Source organism: Candoia aspera, chromosome 2 (genome assembly GCF_035149785.1).
Source record: "Candoia aspera isolate rCanAsp1 chromosome 2, rCanAsp1.hap2, whole genome shotgun sequence".
NCBI lineage: Eukaryota > Metazoa > Chordata > Lepidosauria > Squamata > Boidae > Candoia > Candoia aspera.
This window is the reverse complement of record NC_086154.1, coordinates 73,637,017-73,661,945: the sequence shown is the minus strand read 5'-3', so window position 1 is coordinate 73,661,945 and position 24,929 is coordinate 73,637,017. Positions and strand designations below refer to the sequence as shown.

The 24,929-nt window shown below is 39.7% G+C and overlaps 2 protein-coding genes across 2 annotated transcripts in view; both read right to left on the bottom strand.

Moving 5' to 3' along the window:
* Window positions 1-39: 39 nt before the first annotated feature.
* Window positions 40-7,404, bottom strand: MRNIP (MRN complex interacting protein). The gene is made up of 5 exons (XM_063292249.1): window positions 7,305-7,404; window positions 5,663-5,722; window positions 4,342-4,439; window positions 3,816-3,876; window positions 40-1,055 (listed from the first exon to the last, which is right to left on the bottom strand). Exons 1-5 carry the CDS (start codon window positions 7,362-7,364, stop codon window positions 528-530), a joined length of 807 nt encoding a protein of 268 aa, XP_063148319.1. The 5' UTR covers window positions 7,365-7,404; the 3' UTR covers window positions 40-527.
* Window positions 7,405-14,011: 6,607 nt separating this feature from the next.
* TBC1D9B (TBC1 domain family member 9B) overlaps window positions 14,012-24,929 on the bottom strand; it is a 49,439-nt gene continuing 38,521 nt past the window's right edge. Inside the window, exons 18-22 of the mRNA XM_063292220.1 lie at window positions 22,090-22,161; window positions 21,704-21,754; window positions 18,905-18,958; window positions 18,668-18,771; window positions 14,012-16,294 (exon numbers count right to left, since the gene is read on the bottom strand). Of these exons, the coding sequence (XP_063148290.1) occupies window positions 15,635-16,294; window positions 18,668-18,771; window positions 18,905-18,958; window positions 21,704-21,754; window positions 22,090-22,161 (941 nt within the window). The 3' untranslated portion in view covers window positions 14,012-15,634. The remainder of the gene's footprint in view (window positions 16,295-18,667; window positions 18,772-18,904; window positions 18,959-21,703; window positions 21,755-22,089; window positions 22,162-24,929) is intronic.

The following is a 24,929-nucleotide window of genomic DNA, read 5'->3' as shown; positions in this document are numbered from 1 at the left end:
TGTTACCTTCAAGTTGCGGCTGTGGCATGGACACATTTCTACAGAGGGCAATGATATTTTGCTTTCACATTGGTGAATCTTCCATGTTTAGTCACCATTGTGTGGCCATGTGATTATCAGAAATCTTTATTACTGCCTCTGTGTTGAAGTTACAACATGTTTTACTAGCAGCATACCAATTTGCCAGTTTGGGTAGCATATTATTTAAAGAAAGCAGAAACCAGCAGTAGCATTAGCTTTTATGCGCTATCACCTGCCCTGAGATTTGATTTTTGTAAACAGCCTTTTTCCGTGCCTATTGTATCAATAATAGTGGCCCCTTTAACAATACAGTACTCTTGACAATTTTGGCATTCAGTGTATCTCCACAGATCATTAAAGCACTTTGTGCTATACCCAAAACAGCATGACTTGAGTGTAGTCCTCTTTATTATTCAACACTGAATTGTCTGTTTTTAAAGGCAGACCATATTGCTATTACTTTAAACCATCTAATTAGAAAAATCAGCAAACCTCACTGTAGAAACTTAAATATCATCAAAATCCTCTCCTGTAGAAAAAAGGCTCCAATAAAGGTTGTTTGGCTTGACAGTAGAAAGGGACCTCATAGAAGTGGTAAATTCTGCAGGTTCTGCCTTATCTTGGCAAGTAGCCAAAGCTGCAGAGTGTTTGCTGCTTTTCCCAGGTATTGTGTCTATTGCAAGGTGATCAGAGTTGGAGATCTCTATCGCTCTGTCAAGAGAGGTGACTGCATTCTTCTGCTGTTCAAGATGCCAGTTACCACACCCAGCACTGGAAGTGGCCATTCTTTCATCACTTGCACCTGCAGCAGGTGTTTTGACAGATGTCCTCTGCCTTCCAGCTGTCATGTTAGTGGCACCAATATTACAACTCTTGTCAGATAAGAGGAATTTCTCCCATTTTGAAAGTCCAGTTAATGTTGATTTCGGCTGTTGATCATTTCTTTGTAGCATGTGCTCTTCTGTCACAGGAATTTCACTGTCACATAAACCATCTTCACAGTTTTCACTAAGCATGACTAAGTGTCTCTTATCCTAAAATAACAAAAGTTGAAACTGTCAACTTAAATGCTAAAGTGTGGGGGACCTTTAGGCTGAAAGCTATCTTTATAGTTCCCAGAGCCCCTTCGTTCTACAAGTTTCAGTTCAGTGGTGGTGATTGCAGTTTGAACTGTAAGAATGGTGGCAATGGCAGCCCTCTAGAATTGTCAGCCCAGCAAGTCTCGGTAGCTGAGGTGGACTTTAACCTGGCACACTGTATCACACCTAAAAGGACAGTAATACAAACCAACCTAGATAAAATACAAGGTTTCTGCCATTCTCTGCCAACAGAACACTGAGACAGTGTTTGTCCTATATTTCCTAATACACAAACATCAGAAAGAGTCCTATTAATCACTCCTATGAAAAGGAAATATTCTGTGCTGGAACTGAAAGGGAACTTACTATTTCATAAAAAGCAAAGGATAATTTCTATATACAGGTAGTCCTTGACCTGCGACCATTTGTTCAGCACCTGTTGGTTCTCGGAGTTTGGCCATCATAGCACCTCTGCGGTCACACAATTGCAATCTGGGCTCGGCAACCAATTTGCACTTAGGACTGGTTGCAGCACCACGTGATCGCCATTTGCAACCTTCCCTGCTGGCTTCCCCAGAAAGTCAATGGGGACGCTGGCAGGGAAGGCTGGGGTAAGTCTCGCCCGCCTGCGCACCCTCCCCTAGGCTCATATATTGGCAATTCAAAACCATAAGCTTGTTTCTTCTCCTACCTTTTCAATGAAGGAATGAGGAATCATGATGTTGGAAGAGACCTTGGGGGTCTTCTAGTCCAACTTCCTGCTCAGTGCAGGAATCCTCACTGCATCCTGAACAAATGGTTTTCAAATCTTTTCTTGAAAATTTCCTGATGGAGCACCTGCAACTTCAGGAGGCAGGGTACTACACTGCTTAGTAGTTCTCAGTCAGAAAATTCCTCAATTCATTTTTGGATCAAACTGTAAAGCTTCCAACCATTGGTTCTTCTCTTACCTATGGGTGCTCTGGAGAATAAATCCACACCCACTTCCCTGTGACTTACCTTCATGTTTTGGAAGACTGCTACCATGTCCCCCCCCTTAGCCACCTCTAGGCTAAACATCTCAAATACATGACTGGGGGGCTCACAATGTTAAAACAATTAAAATATATACAAATATTAAAACAAAAACAGCAATCGAATCGTAAAAAGCCCTCAACATAGCCAAGAAACGGGCTCCGCCCCACACCCAGGACCTCAGGTTCTGGCCCAGAACCAGGTCTTCAAAGCCTTATGCAAGGCCAGGAGGGTGGGGGCCGACCTAATATCAGGAGGGATGATGTTCCAGAGGGCAGACACCATGGCAGAAGAGGCTCTTCTTCGGGGTCCCACCAGCTGACGCTCCTTGGCCGTCAGAACCCGCAACATGCCTCTCCTGCTGGATCAGATAGGACAGGTAGGAACAACTGGGAAGAGATGGTCTCATAAGTAACCCGGCCCTGAGTCATGTAGGACTTTAAAGGTAGCTACCAGCACCCTGAACTGCACCCAGAGCCGCATTCTGCACCAGCTGAAGTTTCCAAGCTCTTCGGGAGCTGCCCCATGTAGACTGCATTGCAGTAGTCAAATGGTAGGTCATGAGGGCATGAGCAACTGAGCGGGGGCCCCTGGTTCAGGAACAGGTGCAACTAATGTTCCTTTAACTGCTATTTGTAGGATTTAGCCTCCAAGCCCCTTACATCTTTGTCATTCTTCTTTGCACTCTTTGCAGTTCCTCAACATCATTTTCACACTGTGTTGACCAGAACTGGACACAGTATTGAAGGTGTGGTCAGACCAATGCAACATAGAATGGTACTATCATTTCCCATGATCTTGACACTATACCTCTATTGATACAGCCCAAAATCTATTGGTTTGAGGCACATTGCTGGCTCAGGCTTAATCTGTGGTCTACCAAGACACCCAGATCTTTCTCACAAGTACTCCTGCCAAGCCAGGAACCCCCTATCTTGTCTCTTCTGATAAGGTAAACCAACCTGCACTTGGATATTTTTCACGTAACAGCTGACTCAGTGTCAGATTCAGTATCATAGTCTCTTCCTGAGCTTGTGAGATTTGCTGGGCACCCACATCTTTGTTACGCCCTATCTTGACTACTGCTGTATGTGAAGCTTTTGTTGAAAAATACTTGGAAGTTGCAGTTGGTGCATCATGCAGCAGCTAAACTGCCCACCAGTGCACAGTACAGGGATTCTATGATGCCTGTACTAAACTGATTGCCAGCTGCTTTACTGGGCACAATTTAAGATGCCATTGATCGTAAGTGGCTTAGGATTCAATTCTCTAAGGGACCATTACAAATCTGTCTAAACCTGTTGTTAATATCAACAGCAGACCTGCCTGAAGATGTTGCCACTGTGAGAAGCTTGTCTTTCTAGTAATGGGAGATGGCCTGCTCTTGCTTTGTTCCCAGGCATTCTCTTAGAAGCTGCAATTGGCCCCATTCTCTTAGAGTTTAGGAAATCTGCAAAGTTGCATCTCTTTTGTTCAGCTTTTAATGGTTATTTTACTACTTTATTGATTTTTAAATCTGTACTGTTAAACATTTTTTGTTTTTGTTTTTAAATGTTGTAAGCCATCTTGACTGCTCGTAGAAATAAAAAAGTCGAATCAAATCAATCAAATCAAATCATACTTTTTACTTGATTTAACAGCTCATGATTGTACGTTTTGATTTTTTTTTAAAGATGCTCTTTCTAAATCAAAAAGTCTTACCTGCCATCCTAATTTTTCTTTGATGTTCTCATCATCTATTTGTACTGATTCTTCTTTACACCTGGAAGTAGATCACACTTAACTATACAACTGTATCTTTGTATACATACTGAAAAGTAAAGGCAACCTGTCAAATATCAGGAATGAATAATTAATGTTTAAGTGTACAAACAGGAAAACTGCACATACATGCCAAATACAAACAAACTTGTTTTAATAAGGGAGTAAAGGAAATCTATTGATACTTGCAATGAGAAGTATTCATATTCAATGATGTGCATAAATGCTGCTAGGCAAAAGTCTTTGTGCACACCAGCATCAGCACCAAATCACAATGACACCAGACTTACCACACACAGAATGATGACATGTACACAAATGCTACAATTACATACTTGTGTCAGGAGTTTGACACACATACAGATGGCATTTGCATGATTATATAAGTGTTGTTATTTACTCCATCACCTAGGATGCCTGTGTGCATAAGTACAGAAAAAAAGCAATCAAAATGTTAATACTATACCTAAGTTTGTTTACAGGTGTCTGATCCTGTTCTCCTTGCAGCAAGTTTAGCTTCTGCACATGGCGCCTGCAGTCAGCTCCAGAGCCCTGACCAAAAACCTAAATAAGTTGAAGTTCCATTAAAACATTATTTCCCTTCAATTATTGAATGCTAAACTAAAGATTAAAGAATATAATTACACCTGAGTACAAGTGTTCTAAGGATAAGTGGGAGGAAAACAAGTCTTGTACCACACTTGGGTATATGCATATACCAAATAAAAATACCACAGTAATACTAATACATATAGGCAATCTGAAATCAAGTAACATTTTGCTTTTGCCTATAAGCTTACATTACAAAGTTCAGTTTACCACTCCATAACTGGATAAAATATATTAGCTAGCCACTTTTTGCCATATTTAAATATCTATGTTCTTCAACAAAAATATTGTTTTTCATTAAAAAATCTATCATAGTAGCTTTCTATGTAATGTTTGTTTATATATATTATAATATTTAATTGAATATTATATATAATTGCATGTATATTTGCCTTTCTCCTTGAGCAAGTATACTTGGTAGTTAATAATAATAAATTACAAAATGCAAAATTAAAAAAAAACATGTTGAAGTCCAAACCAAGTCTGAAATCAATCAATAAGCAAAAGTATAGCAAAAGAGATTCATGTATTCTAATATCAAGAATGTGGGGCCAAAGGCAATTTCCAAGGGAGAGGCACTGATGTCTCTTTATTTCATGTCAGAATAGCAAAACCTGGCAGCAGGGACATCTTCAGCAGGGCTCCCTGGAAGATTTTAACATAACAGGACAGATGGTCCCTCAGCTAGTTAGATCCTAAATTGTTTAATGTTTCAAAGATTAAAATCAGCACCTTAAATTGTTCCCCATTAAAATGATCAACCTAGTACAGTTCTTTCAATACACATATCACATGATCTCTATATTTGGGCCAGTAGTAGCATAGCTACCATATTCTGCACTCTTTGTACTTTCGCATGTATTACAGTACTCTCTGCAGATGAAATATGTACAAAAGAAAGAAAAAAAGCGTTGTTAAACTTTAATGCTCACGTTACATGAGCAATTTTACAAAACTATTTTTTTGCAAGAAATGGTAACGCTGATGACAAAATCTTTTTTTAGCATTAGAAAACATAATCTTGTACATGTGAAATCAGAAGCAAGCCCTGTGAACTTCAGTGAGACTTGCCCATAGGTAAGTACAGAATTGAAGAGTGAGACTAAGGAAGTGTTCTGCTGCCCAAAAGCCATCCCACTGATAGTATTAACTTTAATAAAGAAACATGTATTACATACCCTTAGAATTGACTGCTTTTCATCACATATTTTGCAGTTCCATTTTTTGCTTTTTTTAATCTAAGAAAGAATTTTAAGTACAGTTACTGTATTTGCATTAATAGTTCAGACATTCACTGTTCAGACTGTGTAAAGAATTTCCATGACAATTTAATCTTTCATTGAATTTACATATGAAGAGAAAAAACTTTCTTTCCCCAAATAGCTATAAGTTTATAATCTGGTGACTAAACTCTAGACCTGAAAGATATAATTCTGGGTCACTGAAGCCTGAATTTCTTAACCTGTCTAAATTATGCAGATTAATTTAGATGTACTTGTTTAACTCACATAATTTATACTAAAGCTAAAATAATGCCATGCACAACAGCATTGTTGATGCTAAACTTTATGAGCTTTTGGTACCAGTTTAAAATGTAATTTTTCACCCAGGCTTTTGGTTAAAACTGTACCAATGGCAATGTTAAACCTTTGTATTATTACTTTAAACATTTCTTTTAACATACTATAATTTATTTTTAAGTTCCACATTTTGAGATCCTTTTTAACAGTGCATATGAACAAGCAAGCATTGAATCTTGCTTCAGATCACTAAGATGACCTAATTTTCTTCCTAGTTCTAAACATGTGTGTTCAGTGGAGCAACAAAAGGAGAGCAAGGGTAGAAATCTTCTCTATAATTTAAATATGTTGTAAATTTATAATGCAATGGGATCAAAGTTCTTCTGTCCCTAGTACTCTTCACTACAGAGCATAGCAACTCAGCAGGCAGCTGCACCTGGTTGACCTTACCGGAAGAGTCAGGCCTGGTTAGTACTTGGATAAGAGACCACCAGGAAATCTCAGAAGGCAATGATAAATCATTCCCATATTATTGTCAAGAAAATTGCACAGACTTGCCCATTAGTTAAACAACTCAACGGAGACTTCAACTTTTTATAGAGTGTGGTACGTGCAATCCAGAAAATACTCTGCTGTAAGAAGAGAGTAGGAAGTAGTTTTTCAATTAGTATCTCTAGGGATTCAACCACAGCACATTATATTGGAGGAGAAGCAACAAACTGGGGTTCAGAGTCAATTAAGGGCACATATTACATGGTAATATCAGAAAATAAAAAATAAAAATTAAGCCTAGCTTAATAACCAGGTCAGTTTGTAACACTCAGATTGGTTTGCTAATCCTCCACAAGTGTAGCTCCAAGAGTTCAATTAACTTGTCCCCTGAGAGGCAATCACTAGCTAGCTCCTCAGTCATCCCTGATTCATGTTCTGTTGGTTGTGGATTATGGGAATGGATGTTCAAGGCAATGGAACGACATCAGTTTGGGAAAGGCCCTGTGAAACTAAAGCCCATTTGATTTTATGCATCAGACCACTGCCAAACAGACATTTCCCTAATCCCAGATACTTACTAAGAAGATCTGCCCCTTGCTCAAGAGCATCAGAGCCCTGAGAATGGATGCCCGTTTTTTCCACACTTCTTATACCCTCCAACCTAGAGTATTCTGCTATTCCAAAAACTTCGTAGAGTTTCACTTCCTTGGTTCAATTCAAATTAGCCTTTTATCCAAAGCAAAAAGTTCCTTTTTTCTCTAAAAAAAAATGTACTCCGGATTACAGCCAGTCTCTCCCAGTTTCTCACCTGCTGCACTTGGAAGATATTACAGGAACAACATCTCAGCACCTGAAACTGCTGAGCCATCAAAAAAGGTTATTTGGTGTTTTCGTGGAAAAACAAAACGAAACAAGCCCTTCCCCTCTTCAGGTACCACACAAACAGCCAGCCGATATCTCAAGGGAGTCTCTCCACTTCCTCCCGCGGTCCTGTTTCACTTCTCTTCACTAAGGGTTTAGGCGGGAAAACGTGCGATGCCCCAACAAGCTCTTCCGCTTTGCACACACTGCCCTTCGCATTGGTTAAACGCGCAGAGGCACTGTTTTGACGTGCGCGAGCCCATTGGCTGAAAGCAACCGGGGTCTTCAAAGCAGCAATCAGACGCAATCGCTGGTGGGTCTGCAGAGCGCAGGTCTGATTGCGGCTTTTCATCGTTAGTGAGAAAGCAGGGTCGTGACCGCGCGCGCCCTCAGTAAAAGTGAAGCTTTCTCAAACTCAGGGCTACAGTATTCATTTGGAAAACATTGTGATTGTCAGTGTTGAGATATTTAACAACCGTCCGGGAAACATTTTGTAGTGAAGAATGTAATAAATTGTGGAATGTGATTATTCCCCAAAAGATGAGTTGAAAGATATGCCCGTATTGGGAAGGGTAAGAAACTGACGTCAAGAATAGCTTGCGATACATCTGCAAGAATGTCTCTTGCTATTTTACTTGTACTGCGCTGCAAATGGGTAGATGCCACTATTGAGAGAGAGTGGCTTGGGCAGCCAGGTAAGAGATGGTGTGGAATTAAGATTATCTCAGATATAATGTGTAACTATGAAATAATGCTGTTCACAACGTTGGAATGAGGATTTGGGTTGAGGCCAGAGTCACAAAGCAACCTTGTTCCAATCACTTGCATGCAAAAATGAGTCACAACAGGAGATAGCTATGAATGTCCTAAAGGTAGCTGGAAACCAGGGGAAATCTTCCAAAGAAGTAGCAGCCCAGCTCTGCTAATCTTGTGAAGTATGAATAAAAAGGCTCTTGAGGTATCCTAAAACACTGATCAATACATGGATGGGAGGCTAGAATGGGAAGTTGATAAAAGAAGAAAGGTGGTGCAGTGGCAAATTACTTTTGTATTTTCCCAGGAAAATTAGATGAACATGTAGCTGCTGGAAGTCAAATTCAGCTCTGGGGAAACTTTATAATGCCAGCTTTCACAGACAGGAGGCTGTTGTACAGTATTAAAGCTGGTAAGAACAATCTTCCACTGATAAGTTTAAACAAAATATATTTGATAATTTACAATCTATAGTAGTTGATAAATTCCTGGTTTCACTTAAGACTTGAGTAGATTCTAACCTGTTGATAAATTCAAGTCTAGTGATTTCATTCTGGAGCCTTTAATGCTTTTTTTCAGGTAAGCAGCACAGTGTCCTCAGCTGAGTTGTTACTCCTAAATAGATAATGGAGAGAGGGAATTGTTGGTGAATCACTGTACGTGTTACATTGGAAGAATGAGTAAACAAAGAGATGACATGGGTGATGTTGCTTGAACTCAATAGCATTGAGTTGGTATCTGGGTTATGAAAGATGAGTAGCTATTCTAAATTACAAGGGCTAATATAAGTATGTTCACCGCCTTGAGTTATTTATATAATAAAGGCGGGACAATAAATAAATAAATAAATATCAAGCTGAACTGCCCAAAAAGTATATAAGAGAAAGATAATTAGCCAGGATGAGGTAGGACAATTGATTGTGACTAAAGAGTAATTATTCTGGACTGCCACTTTTTGTTCTGGCTTCTGTAGCATGCTATACTGTGTGTCAATTTGATTTTTTTCAGTCCGTTTCTTCTGTTTATTGATTTGGTGTTACAGTCTTTAAAATGCCAACTATAAACGTTCTAAAACATAGGGATCTTGAAAGAGGTAACTCCCATCAGGATCACCTTTGCATCTTATTAATGTGCTACCTGGTGGACAAAGTGACTCTCAAGTCATTCCCTGAATCACAAGGCTTTTGGTATTTATATAGCTTCTGCTTTCAGAAAGGCTTGGGTCAGGAGCTGGTAACTTATTTTTTATATTTAATTATGCAGTTTATCTGCTCCCTCAGTCCAAATGAACTCTAGAGATACTAATACTAAAATAATACCAAAATGACATTAAATCATTAAGACCAATAGTGGTGGCCACAGCCAACCCTCCCAGTTTTTGCCAGCTTCTGAGAGGCTAGGAGAGAAGGGTATGATTGAGGGCCCATGTCCCTGTAGGGGCACCACTAAAGTGCCTCAGCTGTTCCCTTCATTATTGCAATCTGCTTGTTCTCTCTTTGATCTGGCTCAAACAGTGGTGAGAAGCAATAGGTGCTGCTATTTATTTGCTCCTTGGCTTTCTGCCCACCAAGCAAATAGCAGGGAGGAGGAAGAAGAGCAGCAGGTTGTTCTGCCAAGTGTCCAGGCAGGGATCAGGTGCCCAGACAATTGGTTGTTTTAGTTCCAGAGACAACAAGCACACCAGTGAATAAAGAGATTTTAAGCTTTATTATTAACTTAAGCTAACAGATTTAAACAGAAACACAGTTTAGGCAGATTAAACAGAAGCATAAACAGCATAACATAAGGAAAGAAAAATCATTAACATACCAAGCAAGATGATACCCAATCTCCCATTGTCTGTCAGCAGCCCCTTAATAACAACAGTGGAGATACCCCAGGGCGGCTCCATTTCCAGAGTACTCAGCCCTAAGTCTGGGGGGAAGCTTCCCAACTCCATTTTGCACCCAGCACCTGGTACCAGGGTCTGTGGCCAAGCTCCCCACTCAAGAGGCAATCCTAAGGTTTTTATCAAAGGCTGGCCCTAAAATCTCATGACCCTGTTTCCATGGTACTGAGACTGTAGGATCTGACCTTGACTGGATAGTTCCCAGGGTCTGGGCACCTGTTTATGACATAATCCAAAAGCCTGGGACGATATACAGATAAACTAGTGCTAACATAAACAATCTTGGGGTTTTCTCTTCTTCCCCTTTTCAAGCAAGAATGAAAAACAAGCAGATTAAATACAGCTCAGAATGAACTCTAAACTTCTATAATTTTCTTAATATGAAGGAGAAATTAAAAAATGTCATTTAAACTCCTTGAAATATAATCGTCTTCTGCATTGCCACTACACAGGTGACATCAGTGCTGGCAAGCCAGCAGACTCACTGAAATGCTGAGCAATAAAGGTATGTTGTCCATGGTCTTCCCAAAACCTGGAGTAAGAGTAGGTTTAGGAGTAGGTTTCTAGATGTATTTGACATGATTATTGTCAATTGCAGTTTAATGTTTAGAGTGACCCCATGGAAAGGCTTTACATCTGAGCTGGGTTGGTTTCTAGCTGTTCCTCCTATACCCCAGGGCTCTTATAACATGACTTCCCTCCTGCACAGCAGATGTTTTTACCTGAGTTGCTCATGGCCAGGCTGGCAGTGGAGTGTCCAAGCTAATGTTGCTGGGAAACTTAAACCTGCCATAGCTTGCTGTGAACTCTGGTGGAGTTTGGGAGTTCGTGGCTACCATGGTGACCATGACCCAGACCCAGGTCAATGAAGGTCAGTCTCTGGAGGGCACATGCTGGATCTATTTTTATCTTGGGGAAATTGCAACATGATCTGAGGAATATTAATGTCCCCCCTCTCTCTTTTTCAATATAATTTTTATTAAAATTTTACATAAGATTAAAAAACTATGGAAACATAGAAGGAAAAGTAGAAAAAAGAAAAGAATATGAAAGAATAAAAGAAAAAGTAAAAGATAACAAAAAAGAAAAAGACATTTAAAGCGACTTCCAATCTTCTTTACAAACGTAGTAATTACCATTCTGATCCTCCCAAATTACACATCATGGTCCCCTTCTTCTGTAAACAAACTTTTTAAATCAATAAATCCTGAAATCACCATTTGTATCCATTTTCAGCAAAAAGTCCGTAAAGGGTTTCTAGTCTTTTATAAAAGTTAATTGTTGTTCCCTCCTTAATCAAATAAATACCATTTAGCCATTTTTGCAAGCTCTGCCATCTTCCTCATCCATTCCTCCATTAAGGGTATTTCTGTGTTCTTCCATCTTTGTGCATATAATAGCCTTGCTGCAATTACCATATATAAAACCAATCATCCATGAGCCTAATATCTCTCCTCTCTCATGGTCAGATCACTCTCTCATTGGTCTAGAGCAGTGTTTCTCACCTTGGAAACTAGAAGATGTGTGGACTTCAACTCCCAGAATTCCCCAGCCAGCCATGTTGGCTGGGGAATTCTGGAAGTTGAAGTCCACACATCTTTGTCGTTAAAGTTGAGAAACACTGGTCTAGAGTTTGCCAGAGATGATCCTGCCAGCAGGGAATAGGACCTATTTGATTGGTCTGTCCAAGACACCTGATGAATTCTGTTGGTTTTCGGAGAAGTGCTTGAGGAATTTCCTGATGTTTTAGTGGGCAATTTGACTGAGGCCTAAGTCACCACTTGGAACAAGCATGTAAGCAAGGCCTGGATCAGATTGCTCATGAATGGCCTCTCCCTGTCTGTTGATCCCTGGGATCCCCTTGGTTACTGAGTTGAAGAGAGACCTAGTGTGGTTGAAAGGCACTGGGGGTGAGCCTGCCTGGACATGTGTACTGTATGAACCTGTGTTAAAGACTATCATGGCAATAAGAGTATAATTATTTTCAACTCTTATTTCATCTGCCAAGTGCTGCCCAGCAATCCTGTTTAGTCTGACCTAAACTTTCTGTGGAAAGGAAGGGCCTGATTAATATTTTAAGGGGTGCTGTGAAGATTATGCTAAGCTTCAGAAGGATAAAGTCACTCAGATACACTTAGAGCTGCACTTCGCCTGGACAGGTCCTATTGAGGTGACAGAGGGTGGGTCTTGCCCTGTTATATAAAAAGAGTTCAAGCTTCTGAGTCTCAAGGGAGGAAGTGAACAGCATTCTCAGAACTGTTGGTGCAGTCTCTTGGATGGTCAAGGCCACCTAGGAGATAATGCATGGTTTAATTAATTAATAGGATTTAAATGTATTAAATTTAGTTGGTTGACGCAGTGATTTCATCCTTGAGGGCTGATTCCTCCTGCCTTGAAAGTGGTGGTAGTGTACCCCTCCCCAAGAAGCCATCACTGGACCCAACAATACTAGACAACCATCTCATCTCTAACCTTCCCTTTCTGGAGAAAGTGGTTGGGCTGAAGCTCTAGGGAATGCTGGAGGAAATAATTATCTGGACCCTTTTCAATTGGGTTTCAGGCCAGGTTATAGCACTGAGACAGCACTGATTGTGCTTCTGGATGACTTCTGGTGGGATCAGGGTAGGATGGTGCAACTAGCCCTCCTTGGCCTCATGGCAGCTTTCTATATCATCAATCACTGTATCCTTCTGGACTGACTTCATGGTTAGGGAGTGGGACTACTGCTTTACAGTTGTTCTCCTTTCTCCAGGGCCAGTTCCAGGTGGTGTTGGGAGGCATGGAAAAACCAAGTCCTAGGGTTTAGTTTGCAGGCTTCCTCAGGGCTCAAGTTTCCCCTCTTCATGAGATTTCTGAATGTTATCCAGCAGCATGGAGTCAAGTATCAATATGCTGATGATATATCTTAGCCCCTAGTTTCCCAAGGGATGCTGTCAAATGCCACTCTACTGTCTGGAGACTTAAGGTGTGGATGGGAAGGAACTGGTTCAGACTCAACCCCAGCAAGACTGAGTGACTTGGGTTTATGGATCAGCTTTATCTGGAGACTTGTTATCTTTAGTTTTTGATGGGATTGCATTTCCCCAGATAGAACCAGTGAATGATTTAGAGGTCCTCCTGGTCTCAAGAGCAAGCAGCAGCCATAGCCAGGAGGGATTTTGCACAGATCCACGTTGTCCACCAATTGCACCTTTTTATGGATTGGCAGACCCTGCCCAGTCACTCACGCCTTAGTCACCTCTTATTGGATTACTGCTACGTGCTGTATATGGGGCTGAAGTATCAAATTTCCCCATCAAATTACAGTATTAAATCTTTAGTGGAAAAGCAACACATTTGTTTGCCAGAGGGAAGAATAGCAATTACACATTGTATGAACTGTGATTGCCTAAATTTCACAAGACTGAATAATGCAGAAAATTGCTGTGACATCACCTTCATACCAAATTGTCTAGTCCTCTCTTCTTTATTGAGTAGAATTTTATAAATTAACAGTATTGGTTAAGATTAAGTCTTAAGGTATAGTTAATTATTCAATTTAAATGAAGATGTTACATTCAGAATTACTTGGCTCTTGTTTTGCAATGGGCAAGCATAGTATTCTCATGTTTACCATTTTTCAAGGTCTTTCCCTATCTGCTTTTTCTTAGTTTTTGTCATATGCAGTGTTAATATTAAGACCTTCTATCTGAAAGGCATGTTCTCTGCCTCTAGAATGTCTCATCTCAGTTAGATGATAACTGTATATGCCTGTGCCAATAAATGAGAAAGAATGGGCCTCTTCCCACTCTGAAAGGCACTTCTTTTGCAAGTCTCGAAGATGACCCATGGCATTAAAAAGAGAGTTAAAGAGCTGATCTGAGTTTAGCCTAATAAAGTCATGCTTTCAAGTCTGCTTATTTTAAGTACTGTCTACAAAGCTCTTACAATGCATTTGAAAAAAAGAAATGTGGAACAGAATTGCAGGTATCTTAAATAGATAATCTCATGATAAACTAAAATGAAAACGAATCTGACTGATTCTGGTTATTTATTGAATATATACATGATTGATCAGACAAAAACAATGTAAAACGACATATATATATTTAAAAAGATAAATTATTGAAGAATTAGTAAAAGCTAATGTCATTATTGTCTGCTTTCAGATGCATGAATATGAAGTTTGAGACTTAAATATACAGAATATGCCACAAAATCAGACTAACACTGGGTATTGCACCAAGTGGTGTATTCCATGTATACATACGCTCAAGATCTTTAGACTTTCCTATTGAACAGCCAATGTGACCACACTAATAGGTGGCGCAGCAATTACCATACACTAGCATTTATACAATTTCAATTTAACTCATGCAACTTGTGTACAGAGTATGTATACAAATATAAACAAACAGTACTTCTTGAGTGTGAATGCCTTCCCACAGGGAAGCTATCATCCAAAATGGAGCTCCAATTTTCTTCCAGTCCACAAGTGATTTTGTACAGGACAGGTCCTGTATCTGAATACTTATACTATGCCAACAGAACACAAGGTGATATAAACTTCCCCCCTTAACATACATTACATACATGGCTGGAATCTTATTCTTGTACTGCAGTTCAAATGATGTACAACATTGTGGCCACCATATAGCCAGTAAGTTATGCATTTACATTTGATTTCCTATGGATTACTTACAAACAAAAGAAAATCATTTAGACCTACTTCAGATCAGAGAGAAAAACGTGACTGAAGCAGACTTTCCAATTATACAAGTAATCAAAGATAACAGGCTTGTAGGTTATAAGCTCAGGCTATGTACTATCTCAAATTATGAAGAAACAATAAAATGGTCTAAAGACAGTTAAGTCTTTTGCCGTCTCATGATCCTCAGGGCTGTGGTATTCTATTCGCTCCGCTCCATTCTCCATGGCCATTACACTCTTTTCTTTCAGGGAAATTAAAAATGAATATGGCACTGAAGAGTTAAAACAGGGCTGAAAGATATTAGTAAAGGTCTGTCTTTGGAGTTTTGGAAGTTACATATTGTACTGATTAACGTTAATGAATCACTTGGGATAGAAACCAGCTGTCCCAAAACTCTGGTGCATTTTGAGTTGCAGGATGCCAAGAGTAAGAGAATGCAACATCTCTCTCTATGTTGCTCCACTGTATTATCCGTTCCTAGCAGAGCTTACTTAAGCAGGCTAGAGATCTCTACAGCATTTTAACATGTTGTGTGAGGGCACAGGGAAGCGGCAAAAAGATACAGAGCAAGGCTGCACTTCTAAATAATTACCAAGAAACCCAAAGCAAAGGGAGGCATAGCATAGCGTGACTGAAATTAAGCTGCATTGAAAAAGACAGGCAGGGACACACGTGCATCATTTGCTGTAGTAATTTTAAGCCACAGACGTTATTAGGTTCTGTGCTTTCATGCTTTTAAGAATGTGATGTTATTTCAGCAAGCAAGGTGTCCTCCAGGGAGGCGTATATATCAAAGAGTCACTATGATAAACCTCTCATCCAGCTGAAGTTTCTTTAATTAATGCATAGTTACTGGTGTTGGTAAAAAACCAAACAAGACGAACGTCCATCCATCACATTCCTAGATCTCCTGCCTCTTGCCCAAGCTTTGCTTTATTCCCCAAGTTCAGCCTGATACCGAGGAGAGTTCATAATCACTGGATGAACTGAATTGCCTTTCAATTTTCCTCTGCTCCTTGATCTTCTGTGTAACATCAGTTTTCTTCTCAAAGTAGTTTACTAGGACTGACTCTGTAAGGATAGAGGCTAAGATCTGTTCAAAAGAGATGGACCAGTCCGTATCAATGGTGTTGCCACATCGTGCAGCCGAGCTGCCTGCCTCACAACCAACTAGAACGGTATCATCTGCAATATCTTCACACTGTAAAGAGCCTGTGCTAACCATAGAATATGAGGACATGGACATATCATCTTTAGTTTCATCATCTGAAAACAGCTGTATGGGAGATCCTGGACCTTCACCTCCTCCATCTACAAAAATCTGGTTTTCCTGCTGATTCTTCTCAATTTGAATGTCCCCAGAAGCTTTGCCTTCTGGAGTAGCCTGAGAATATTGCTCCATAATTGAACTCTGACTTTGATCAGAAGCTGGAGACTCTTTACTTACAGGATACTTTTTAACAGGCTGATGAGAGAACTTTTTGCCAACCTCCCCAATTTGTAGGAGAAGGCTGGCAACAGTGGCAATGGCATGGTACAGTTCTTGCTCCAAAGAATCTTCACTGAACATATTATATAGGGTCTTGCACAATTCTATAAACTGTTCCTTAAAAAGAGAAGGACATACGATAGCAATTAATAAGGTGAAACTGATAATGCAAAGCTAACAAGTCCAATTCTAACAGATGCTCTCTTAATCCTCTCAAGTGAACAGCCCAGCAATAGCATAGTAAATTCCCATTTGCGATATTCACACTGTAAAACTACAGACAATTAAATGTTACATATTATACATTCAGACTAGAAACTTCTATTAATATAAAAAGCCGTAACTTACTTATATGCCCTGATACAATATGACTGAGAGTGTAGCTTAAATTCTAAAATTTGTTGGTCAAATTCACCAATCAATGATAAAATAAATTTTCACTCCTGGGGAAATGACAATATTTTCACTTAGTTAGAAAGTTGTCTGGTTTTGACAATTAAAATGGAGATAAGTGTGCATGTACACCAGAGTATATTAGTGACCTCTATCTTTAAGATGTGCTTCTATTTTTAATTTGGAGTGAAATTAAAAGTATTTTCCATAATCACAAATTGTCTACCTACTTATGTAATCATATATGAAGTCTATTTTACTGTTTTGAATCTCTTTTATTTGTAATACTAAAAAACTAAACAAGCAGTTAATTCATTTTTTTTGTATTACCAAAAATCCTAATATCTGGGATCCATTCAAATTACCTCTCCTATCCTTGTTTGAAATCCTTTGAAATTCTACAAGCTAGGCTTCAGCAATATATGAATCGAGAACTACCAGAAGTACAAGCTGGGTTTCGAAGAGGCAGGGGAACTAGAGATCAAATTGTTGCTGCATCATGGAGAAAGCAAGAGAGTTCCAGAAAAACATCTATTTCTGCTTCACTGACTACCCTAAAGCCTTTGACTGTGTGGACCACAACAAACTGGCAAATTCTTAAAGAGATGGGAGTACCAGACCACCTTACCTGTCTCCTGAGAAATCTGTATACGGGTCAGGAAGCAACAGTTAGAACCGGACATGGAACTACCGATTGGTTCAAAATTGGGAAAGGAGTACGACAAGGCTGTATTCTGTCACCCTGCTTATTTAACTTTTTATGCAGAGTACATCATGAGAAATGCTGGGCTGGATGAATCACAAGCCGGAATTAAGATTGCCGGGAGAAATATCAACAACTTCAGATATGCAGACAATACCACCCTAATGGCAGAAAGTGAAGAGGAACTAAAGAGCCTCTTGATGAGGGTGAAAGAGGAGAGTGCAAAAGCTGGTTTGAAACTCAACATTAAAAAAACTAAGATCATGGCATCTGGTCCCATCACTTCCTGGCAAATAGAAGGGGAAGAAATGGAAGCAGTGACAGATCTTATTTTCTTGGGCACTGCAGATGGTGACTGCAGCCATGAAATTAAAAGTTGCTTGCTCCTTGGGAGGAAAGCTATGGCAAACCTAGACAGCATATTAAAAAGCAGAGACATCACCTTGCTGACAAAGGTCCATATAATCAAAGCTATGGTTTTCCCAGGAGTGATGTATGGCTGTGAGAGTTGGACCATAAGGAAGGCTGTGCCAAAGAATTGATGCATTCAAACTGTGGCACTGGAAAAGACTCTTGAGAGTCCCCTGGACTGCAAGGAGGTCAAATCAATCAATCCTACAGGAAATCAACCCTGACTGTTCATTGGAAGGACAGATTCTGAAGCTGAAGCTCAAATACTTTGGCCACCTAACACGAAGAGAGGACTCACTGGAAAAGACCCTGATGCTAGGAAAGACTGAAGGCAAAAGGAGAAGGGGACTGCAGAGGATGAGATGGCTAGATAGCATTACCGATGCAATGAACATGAATCTGAGTAAACTCCGGGAGACAGTGGAGGACAGGAAGGCCTGGTGTGCTATGGGCCATGGGGTCACGAAGGGTCGGACACGACTTAACGACGGAACAACAACAACAATCCTCATTTGGTGATGCTAGTGTAAGAGTTAGAATTATCTCTAAATAAAGATGTTACAGTTTGATTGTTTTGGTCATTCCATAATTATAAGGAATGCAAATGTTGAGTTCGTATCTTTTGTAAGGGTATGCTTTTTCAGTTAATCATATGGGGAGGGGGAGAGAGAGCCAAAAGAAAAGGAAGAGATTCTGGCTTCAGACCCCCACCACTACTGCAGGGGTAGAGGGTCCTACAACAAATTATCCTTCAAGAGTAATATTTTACATAGTGCTAAATTATTCAAATATGGCAGAGGGCAAATCACTTCATTTTTTCTTCCTTAGTCCTGATAACATGACAATTTTTCTTAAAGGGAACACCACCACCTCAAACCAATAAAAAGAGCTACAACAAAACTTTCTAGCTTGGTTTCACATTTTAAAACTCTCGATTTCAAAGACACCTTTTTAAACCCATAGATTCTCCAGTAAGTTTCTACCTGACTCATTTTAGGGAGATCTTTGATCGTTTCTTTTCTGGCATCCTTCTCCTTGGCCCACATTCGCAGGTGGTATCTGTAATCATGAGGACTTGTACCCTTCTCTGCAAGGAAGATTAATCCAATATAATTAATGCATATTCATGAATTTTGGTAATGTCAGCATTACCTGGAAATTTCTTTTAGAGCAAGACATCTTGTTTAAGGAAACTATCAACAATAAGAAAACTGCATTACCTTGATCTTTGGAGTCCCCATCTCTTGCTGATTTATCTTCCTGAATATCTGTTTCTATAAAATCAAACATGGTTAGAGTAATGGATATTTTTATTACAAGCAGGGCACGAACAAAGCAAATTAATGTTTATCCTATTATTGCATGTACACTGAAGTAAATATAATGAAGCTTCTGGATCAAAGTTAAGGAAAGACCACTTTTATAGTTACTGTAGAAAAAAAGTTGTACAACAGGCTAAAATTAGGTGAGGTCTGTAACTCAATTTCCTTTTCCCTGGAATTAGTTTTTAACCTTTTAAAAGCTGATTCTGCTTTTTTTAACCACAAAGGGGAAATTAATTTAACCAAATATTTGTCAGCAAAATACTTTAAACTTAGAATTTAAAAAAAAGTTGTGCTGCATTGCCAACAAGAGGAGGTCACATGGGTTACTTAAAATTACTGTCCAGAGTTATTGTTCCTTCAGTTCCTTGAATTCCCACGCATGCGAATTCTCTTATAGTCCCAATGCATCTGAAGCATACTAAGCTGGAGAAGATTGCCCTGTATTTGAATACTTTTAATCCTGGTGCACTGGGGGACGGGAAGATTTTAATTTATTTAATTTTTTAATCCCGCTTTTATTATTTTTTTATAAATAACTCAAGGCAGCAAATATACCTAATACTCCTTCCTCTTCCTATTTTTGGGGGTAAGATATGGGGGTAAGCAAAAATGTAAGTTAAGTAAAATAAGCAGTAATCAGGTATTTTAAAATTTAGAAAGCAACAACAGTGATGCAGTGGTAGGACAAACTACAAATGATGTGGAGAGAACAGAGATTCTCTAATAGGCAAAATACAAATAAAGTGTTTAATCAGAAAGTTCAATTAATATGAAGTTTCATGTGGCTACAAACTGATACCCTCTTTTTAATGATGTGCTTTAAAAGGATCAGGCAAATCCTTTCTCAAAAAGCACACCTAAACACAATAAAAACTATCTTCAGAGATGTTAGACATTTGATTATCAGACTCTGGAAACAAGGAGCAAAACATGGTGTATGGTATGGTTATGTCCAGAACGCCTGCCCAGTGAATCTGACTCTTCCTTTTTTAAAAAAAAGGTTGTTAACAGATGATCCAGAAAATATAAGTAGTGTTCATATTAGGAAAATATTAACAAGGTCTTCTGGAAGAGGAAACTACATCAATTACATATTTGATATGGCAAGAAAAAAAAAAGACTGCAACATCAGAGTATATAATGACCAGCAGGAAAAAAAAATGGAGTAAATCACAAAACCTAATTTAAAATAAAAGCATTTTCTTCTAGAAAAAATCTCAGTGCTTTAACCTGGAAGGAGATGGAAACATTACCCCCTGATAAAAGGAAATAAAAGGCCATCCATGAAGGGGGCAGGAGATGGTCCCCTTCCATGCCTGGTCCAGGTCAGTATAAAAGAATTTGAAGTCTCCATAACTGAATCTTGAGCTTTGTGGTGGAAAATGTGGGGAGTCATGCCCTGCTTTCATCCCCAGAGCTCCTTCCTACAACAGTCTGAGACCAGCAAGCACTTGAGGGTTGTCTAAAGTGAATGCAAAATGTGTGGAACAAACTAAAAAGTGATTTTCATTGGGGTGTGTATGTGTTTAAAAAGCCAGTTATTTTAAAATCTCCAACCACTTATGGAAAGAAGTTGGAAGTAACAGAGCCAGAGTCGTCATAAAATTGACATTCTGTGATCAAGCAAAAAAAAGGGAGCTTGCTTCAGATGTTCAAACAGATTTCTGTATTTTCAAACTTGAGATTTTACTTTTCTTTCAAGTGAAGCCACAGTTGATTCATGATGTCCCAGCCAAGATTGCAATGACTTTGGCATTAGACATTAAGCTTTTTTTGCAAATTTCACTTGTTCCTGCTTCTTGTTAGGGTTGGATATTTTTTATTTTTATTTTTTAGATTTTTTATCCTGCCTTTATTATTTTTATAAATAACTCAAGGCAGCGAACATACCAAATACTCCTTCCTCCTCCTATTTTCCCCACAACAACAACCCTGTGAGGTGAGTTGGACTGAGAGAGAGTGACTGGCCTAAAGTCACCCAGCTGGCTTTCTTGCCTACTTACTTACTAATGGGAATTTCAAGTAGCCTACATTTGGTCTTGGATAAGATCAATATTCCAATCTCTAAACCCAAGAACCCCCTCCCGAAAATAGTCGTGCAGTAATTATTCTCTTGAGAGCCACTACACAAATGGCCATGGAGGTGCAGAGCCCAGTGAATGGATGGCAGGGGGTGGTCGCAAAGCAGACCTACCAGGCCAACCAATGCTCAGCAGATTGCTGACCTCAAAACACCTCCTCCACGCTTCCACTGTGAATTGTCTTCTACCATGATAGCTGATTTACTTCATCCTGCCTCAGCAGTGGACTTGCAATGAGATGGAAACTATGTTGTTAGGACACACCATTAAAAAAGAGATGTACGGCAGGCTTTGTGAATGAACACACGTATATGACTTTTTATATTGAAAACATTTTTTTAAAGCTTTTGTTTAGCTCTGGAGCATTGGCCAATGATTTGCAGCTTCCCTGCTACTAGTTACACACTATTGTCAGATTAATTTTCACAGTTGTTCCTGTGCAGTGGGTTTGAAACAGGGGAATAATATGCCTAAGGAAATGAAATACTATGACTGGCTGCTTTGCCACAGTAGCTGTGGCTTGGAGAAATGTTAAAACAATTTCATTTTATATTAAGCAGGTCACTTTAGCACATCAACAGCAGCCCATCTGTGCCCAGCTGTTCAGACTAACCTTGAGAATCACAATGGAGGAAGAGATCCAGTTCTGAGACAAAGGGAGATACTAGAGAGCAAAGGGAAGAGAGAAAGAAAGAAGAAAGGCTTTGAGGACAGGGAGAAATTCAGGGGGAATGAGTGTGAGTCAAAATTCAGAACAACAGAGAGAAACCAAGAAAGGAACAAGTTATAAAAGATTTGAGCAAGAACCTTGGGCTGGAAAAAAGTGATAGTCTGACCTACGTTTCATATGCAAATAACCCACCCCCCATAATCCATGACAGAGGCTAGAGCAGTTGTGGGATAATAGTGTGATGGCAGAGAAAGTCAGAAAACAACTCTCCTGGTTTCAATGTGTTTGCATGCCCACTTTCCCAAATGGATAAAACCACTCATTTTTACCTTCAGTAGCGTTATTTTCTGTGAAGTAACTTGCAGCCTCCAGAGCAGACTCTGCTTCCTCTGGACTGAGAGCTATACAAGGAGGGGAAAAATGGTTACTGAATGTATACTCTATTTCCTTAAGAATTACTCAAGATAGGTCTAAATACCCATCTTGAGCTGATGGCCTGTATCCAATGGAATCCTTCCACTCAGGAAAGGCTCTCTGATCCAGCAGAAACTTCCACAGACAAAAGGGGAGGAGGCATTTTTAACTGATTCTCCTTTTCTTCCACAACTCTTCTGCCCACCCTGCAAATCTGCTCTGGAGGATTTGGGAGCCTCTGAAACAGCACTAGAGAGACAAGTGGGTTGTAGAAGAGAGGAAATTTGGAGGAACAAAAGCCTCCTTTTCAGAATGGGATGGCTGCTTTTATCTGTTCAAGTAGTAACCTGTTAAATTTCTTCTAAGGCAATTTCTAAGTACATAAATAAATAAAACAACCCTAACTGACTTTGACAGTTCTCCAGGCGGTGAACTTTTAGGATACTGCAGAAGTGGTACAGAGGTACACTACTGTTGGTGGGTGTTGTGAGGCTTTACATGTCTCAGTTTGGCTGCTAAGGTCAGATTGGCTGAAGTATTTCAGAGACATGACATGGCATAACCTGGTAAGAATCTTTACTGCAAACTGGAATGTAGCTACATCGAACAGCTGATTACCCTCTGTCAGCATGAAGTTGTGGTTTCCCTTTTACATCCATGGCAGCTTAAACCCATTGCTTCTTCTGGTTTTTCCCATATTTCAACTGACTCTTTGCCCTACAGCCTTTAAGTTGAAGAGCTGTTGATAGTCATAACTGAAATCTCTGCCTCTCACCTGCTTTCCCACAGGGGATGCAGTTGCTTTGGGGGTTCCTGTTACAACTGCGGAAAGTTCTGCAAACATAAATCAATCGTTGCATCTGCTGAGGCTAAATCCTAACATGCTGAGGGTGGCTCTGGGTCATTTTTCTACAGCTCCTACCTTCTACCAGGAAGTACCTAACATCTTAGAAAAACTGCCTCCCCCACATTCTGCTCAGTTGGTACAAGTTGGTGGGGTTACTTCTCCACTTAGTTTAATAGTGTGTGTTTCTCACTAATGTTATGTGCCATGCTGTTTTTAGAGCAATTGTAACTGGAGTTAGAAAAATCTAAGTGCCTGACCTCTTCCTCATTACAAGAACGAACCCAGGTCAGCCTTGCACATTCTTCTTTTTAACCGCCAGTTCCAATCAGAACCCTAGCCACCTTACTTTGAACTAACCAGACAATCTTCAGGAGAAGTCAAATGTATAATACATTATAAAAATATAAATGAGATATTACCAGTGCACAAATCAGAGAAGCCAGGCTACCTCTATCCAAAAGAATCATAACTGGCATAACAGCCTAACATGGTAAAAGATCTATGAATATCTGAGATGTTAATGACAAAGATGAATCCATTAAGATAGCCAAAGTACAAACCTGATCCTATTAACGGAAGTGCAATCTTCAGGCAGAGCCACTAAGTACCTCTGTCTGGTCTGGACTGAATTTCAGTTTATTGGCCCGCATTCAATTCATTATCATGGCCAGGTACTGATTAAGCACTTCTACTGCATCCCTTGAACCTGACGAAAAAGAGAGCTCTGCGGTCTCACTCTCCTGATGATTTTACTCAGTGGCTTCATGTTAATCAGTACAGAATGGCAGGGTTCTGTGAAACCACAGCACAAATGCCACCAGGTTAAACATAAATCCCCTAATATGCCCTCTGAAGATAGCCATCCCAGTTTAAGTGGGATCAGTGGGAACCATCCACACCCAACACAGGCAGTCCTTCTAGAAGAATATATTGCCAAAAACTGCTGGAAGGATAAGGAGAATCAACAGGGTCCCTCTTCCAGCAAAAATCATCCCATAGGACAAACAAGGCAATTGCTTTGTCAAAGCTAAGCATAAACCCTGAATTGTTCTAGAAAATAGATTAGTTTAGCCACTACACAGTCAAGCACCTTGTCCAGAAAAAAGCACATAATTTGTTCAGATCCCCTGGATCCAAGTTTGTTTTTTACCTAAGAAGTGGTTCCATTACAATTTCCTTTAAAAAGCCTGGAACTACTTCCTCTTTCATGGATGAATTTATAGACAAAATTGATCATTATCTTTAGATTTAATAAACATGAGAAATAAGGGTTGGGCAAACAGATGGTTGGCCATATCATCCATAGCATCTCATTCACATCCTTAGGCCCTAAAAACAAGTTCTAACCTGGACAAACCATAAACTGAATTACTGGAACTGATGCCACATAAAAGTGATTTTTCTCCTCATAATATCTTGCAAACATCTCACAATGCTTTAACCAATGTTTCATCAGATCTCTTACTAAGCTGAAATATAAAAGGCTCTGAAACATTCATAAAAGCTCTACTGGATAACCTTAGAATATGCAAAAGTGAAGGGAAAAAATAAAAAGTGTTTTTGTCTCCATAGCTTTCACTTATATAGGCAGTCCTCGCTTAGCGACCACAACTGGGACTGGCAACTTTGTTGCTAAGCAAACGCAGTCGCTAAGCAGAAAATCATGTGATCACAAAGGACTTACAATGTCATTTCCCATTCAGTTGATAAGTGAGTCACCATGGTCATTAAGCAAAACACCATATGACCATGACTTGCAATTTTACTTCCACATTCTCCATTAACTCTGCTTGTCACAAGCAGGCTGGGAAGCACGCAAATGGTGATCATGTGAATGCAGGATGCTGCGACAGTAGTAAATATGTGTTGGCTGTGAAGTGCCTGAATGGTGATCACGTGACCACGGGA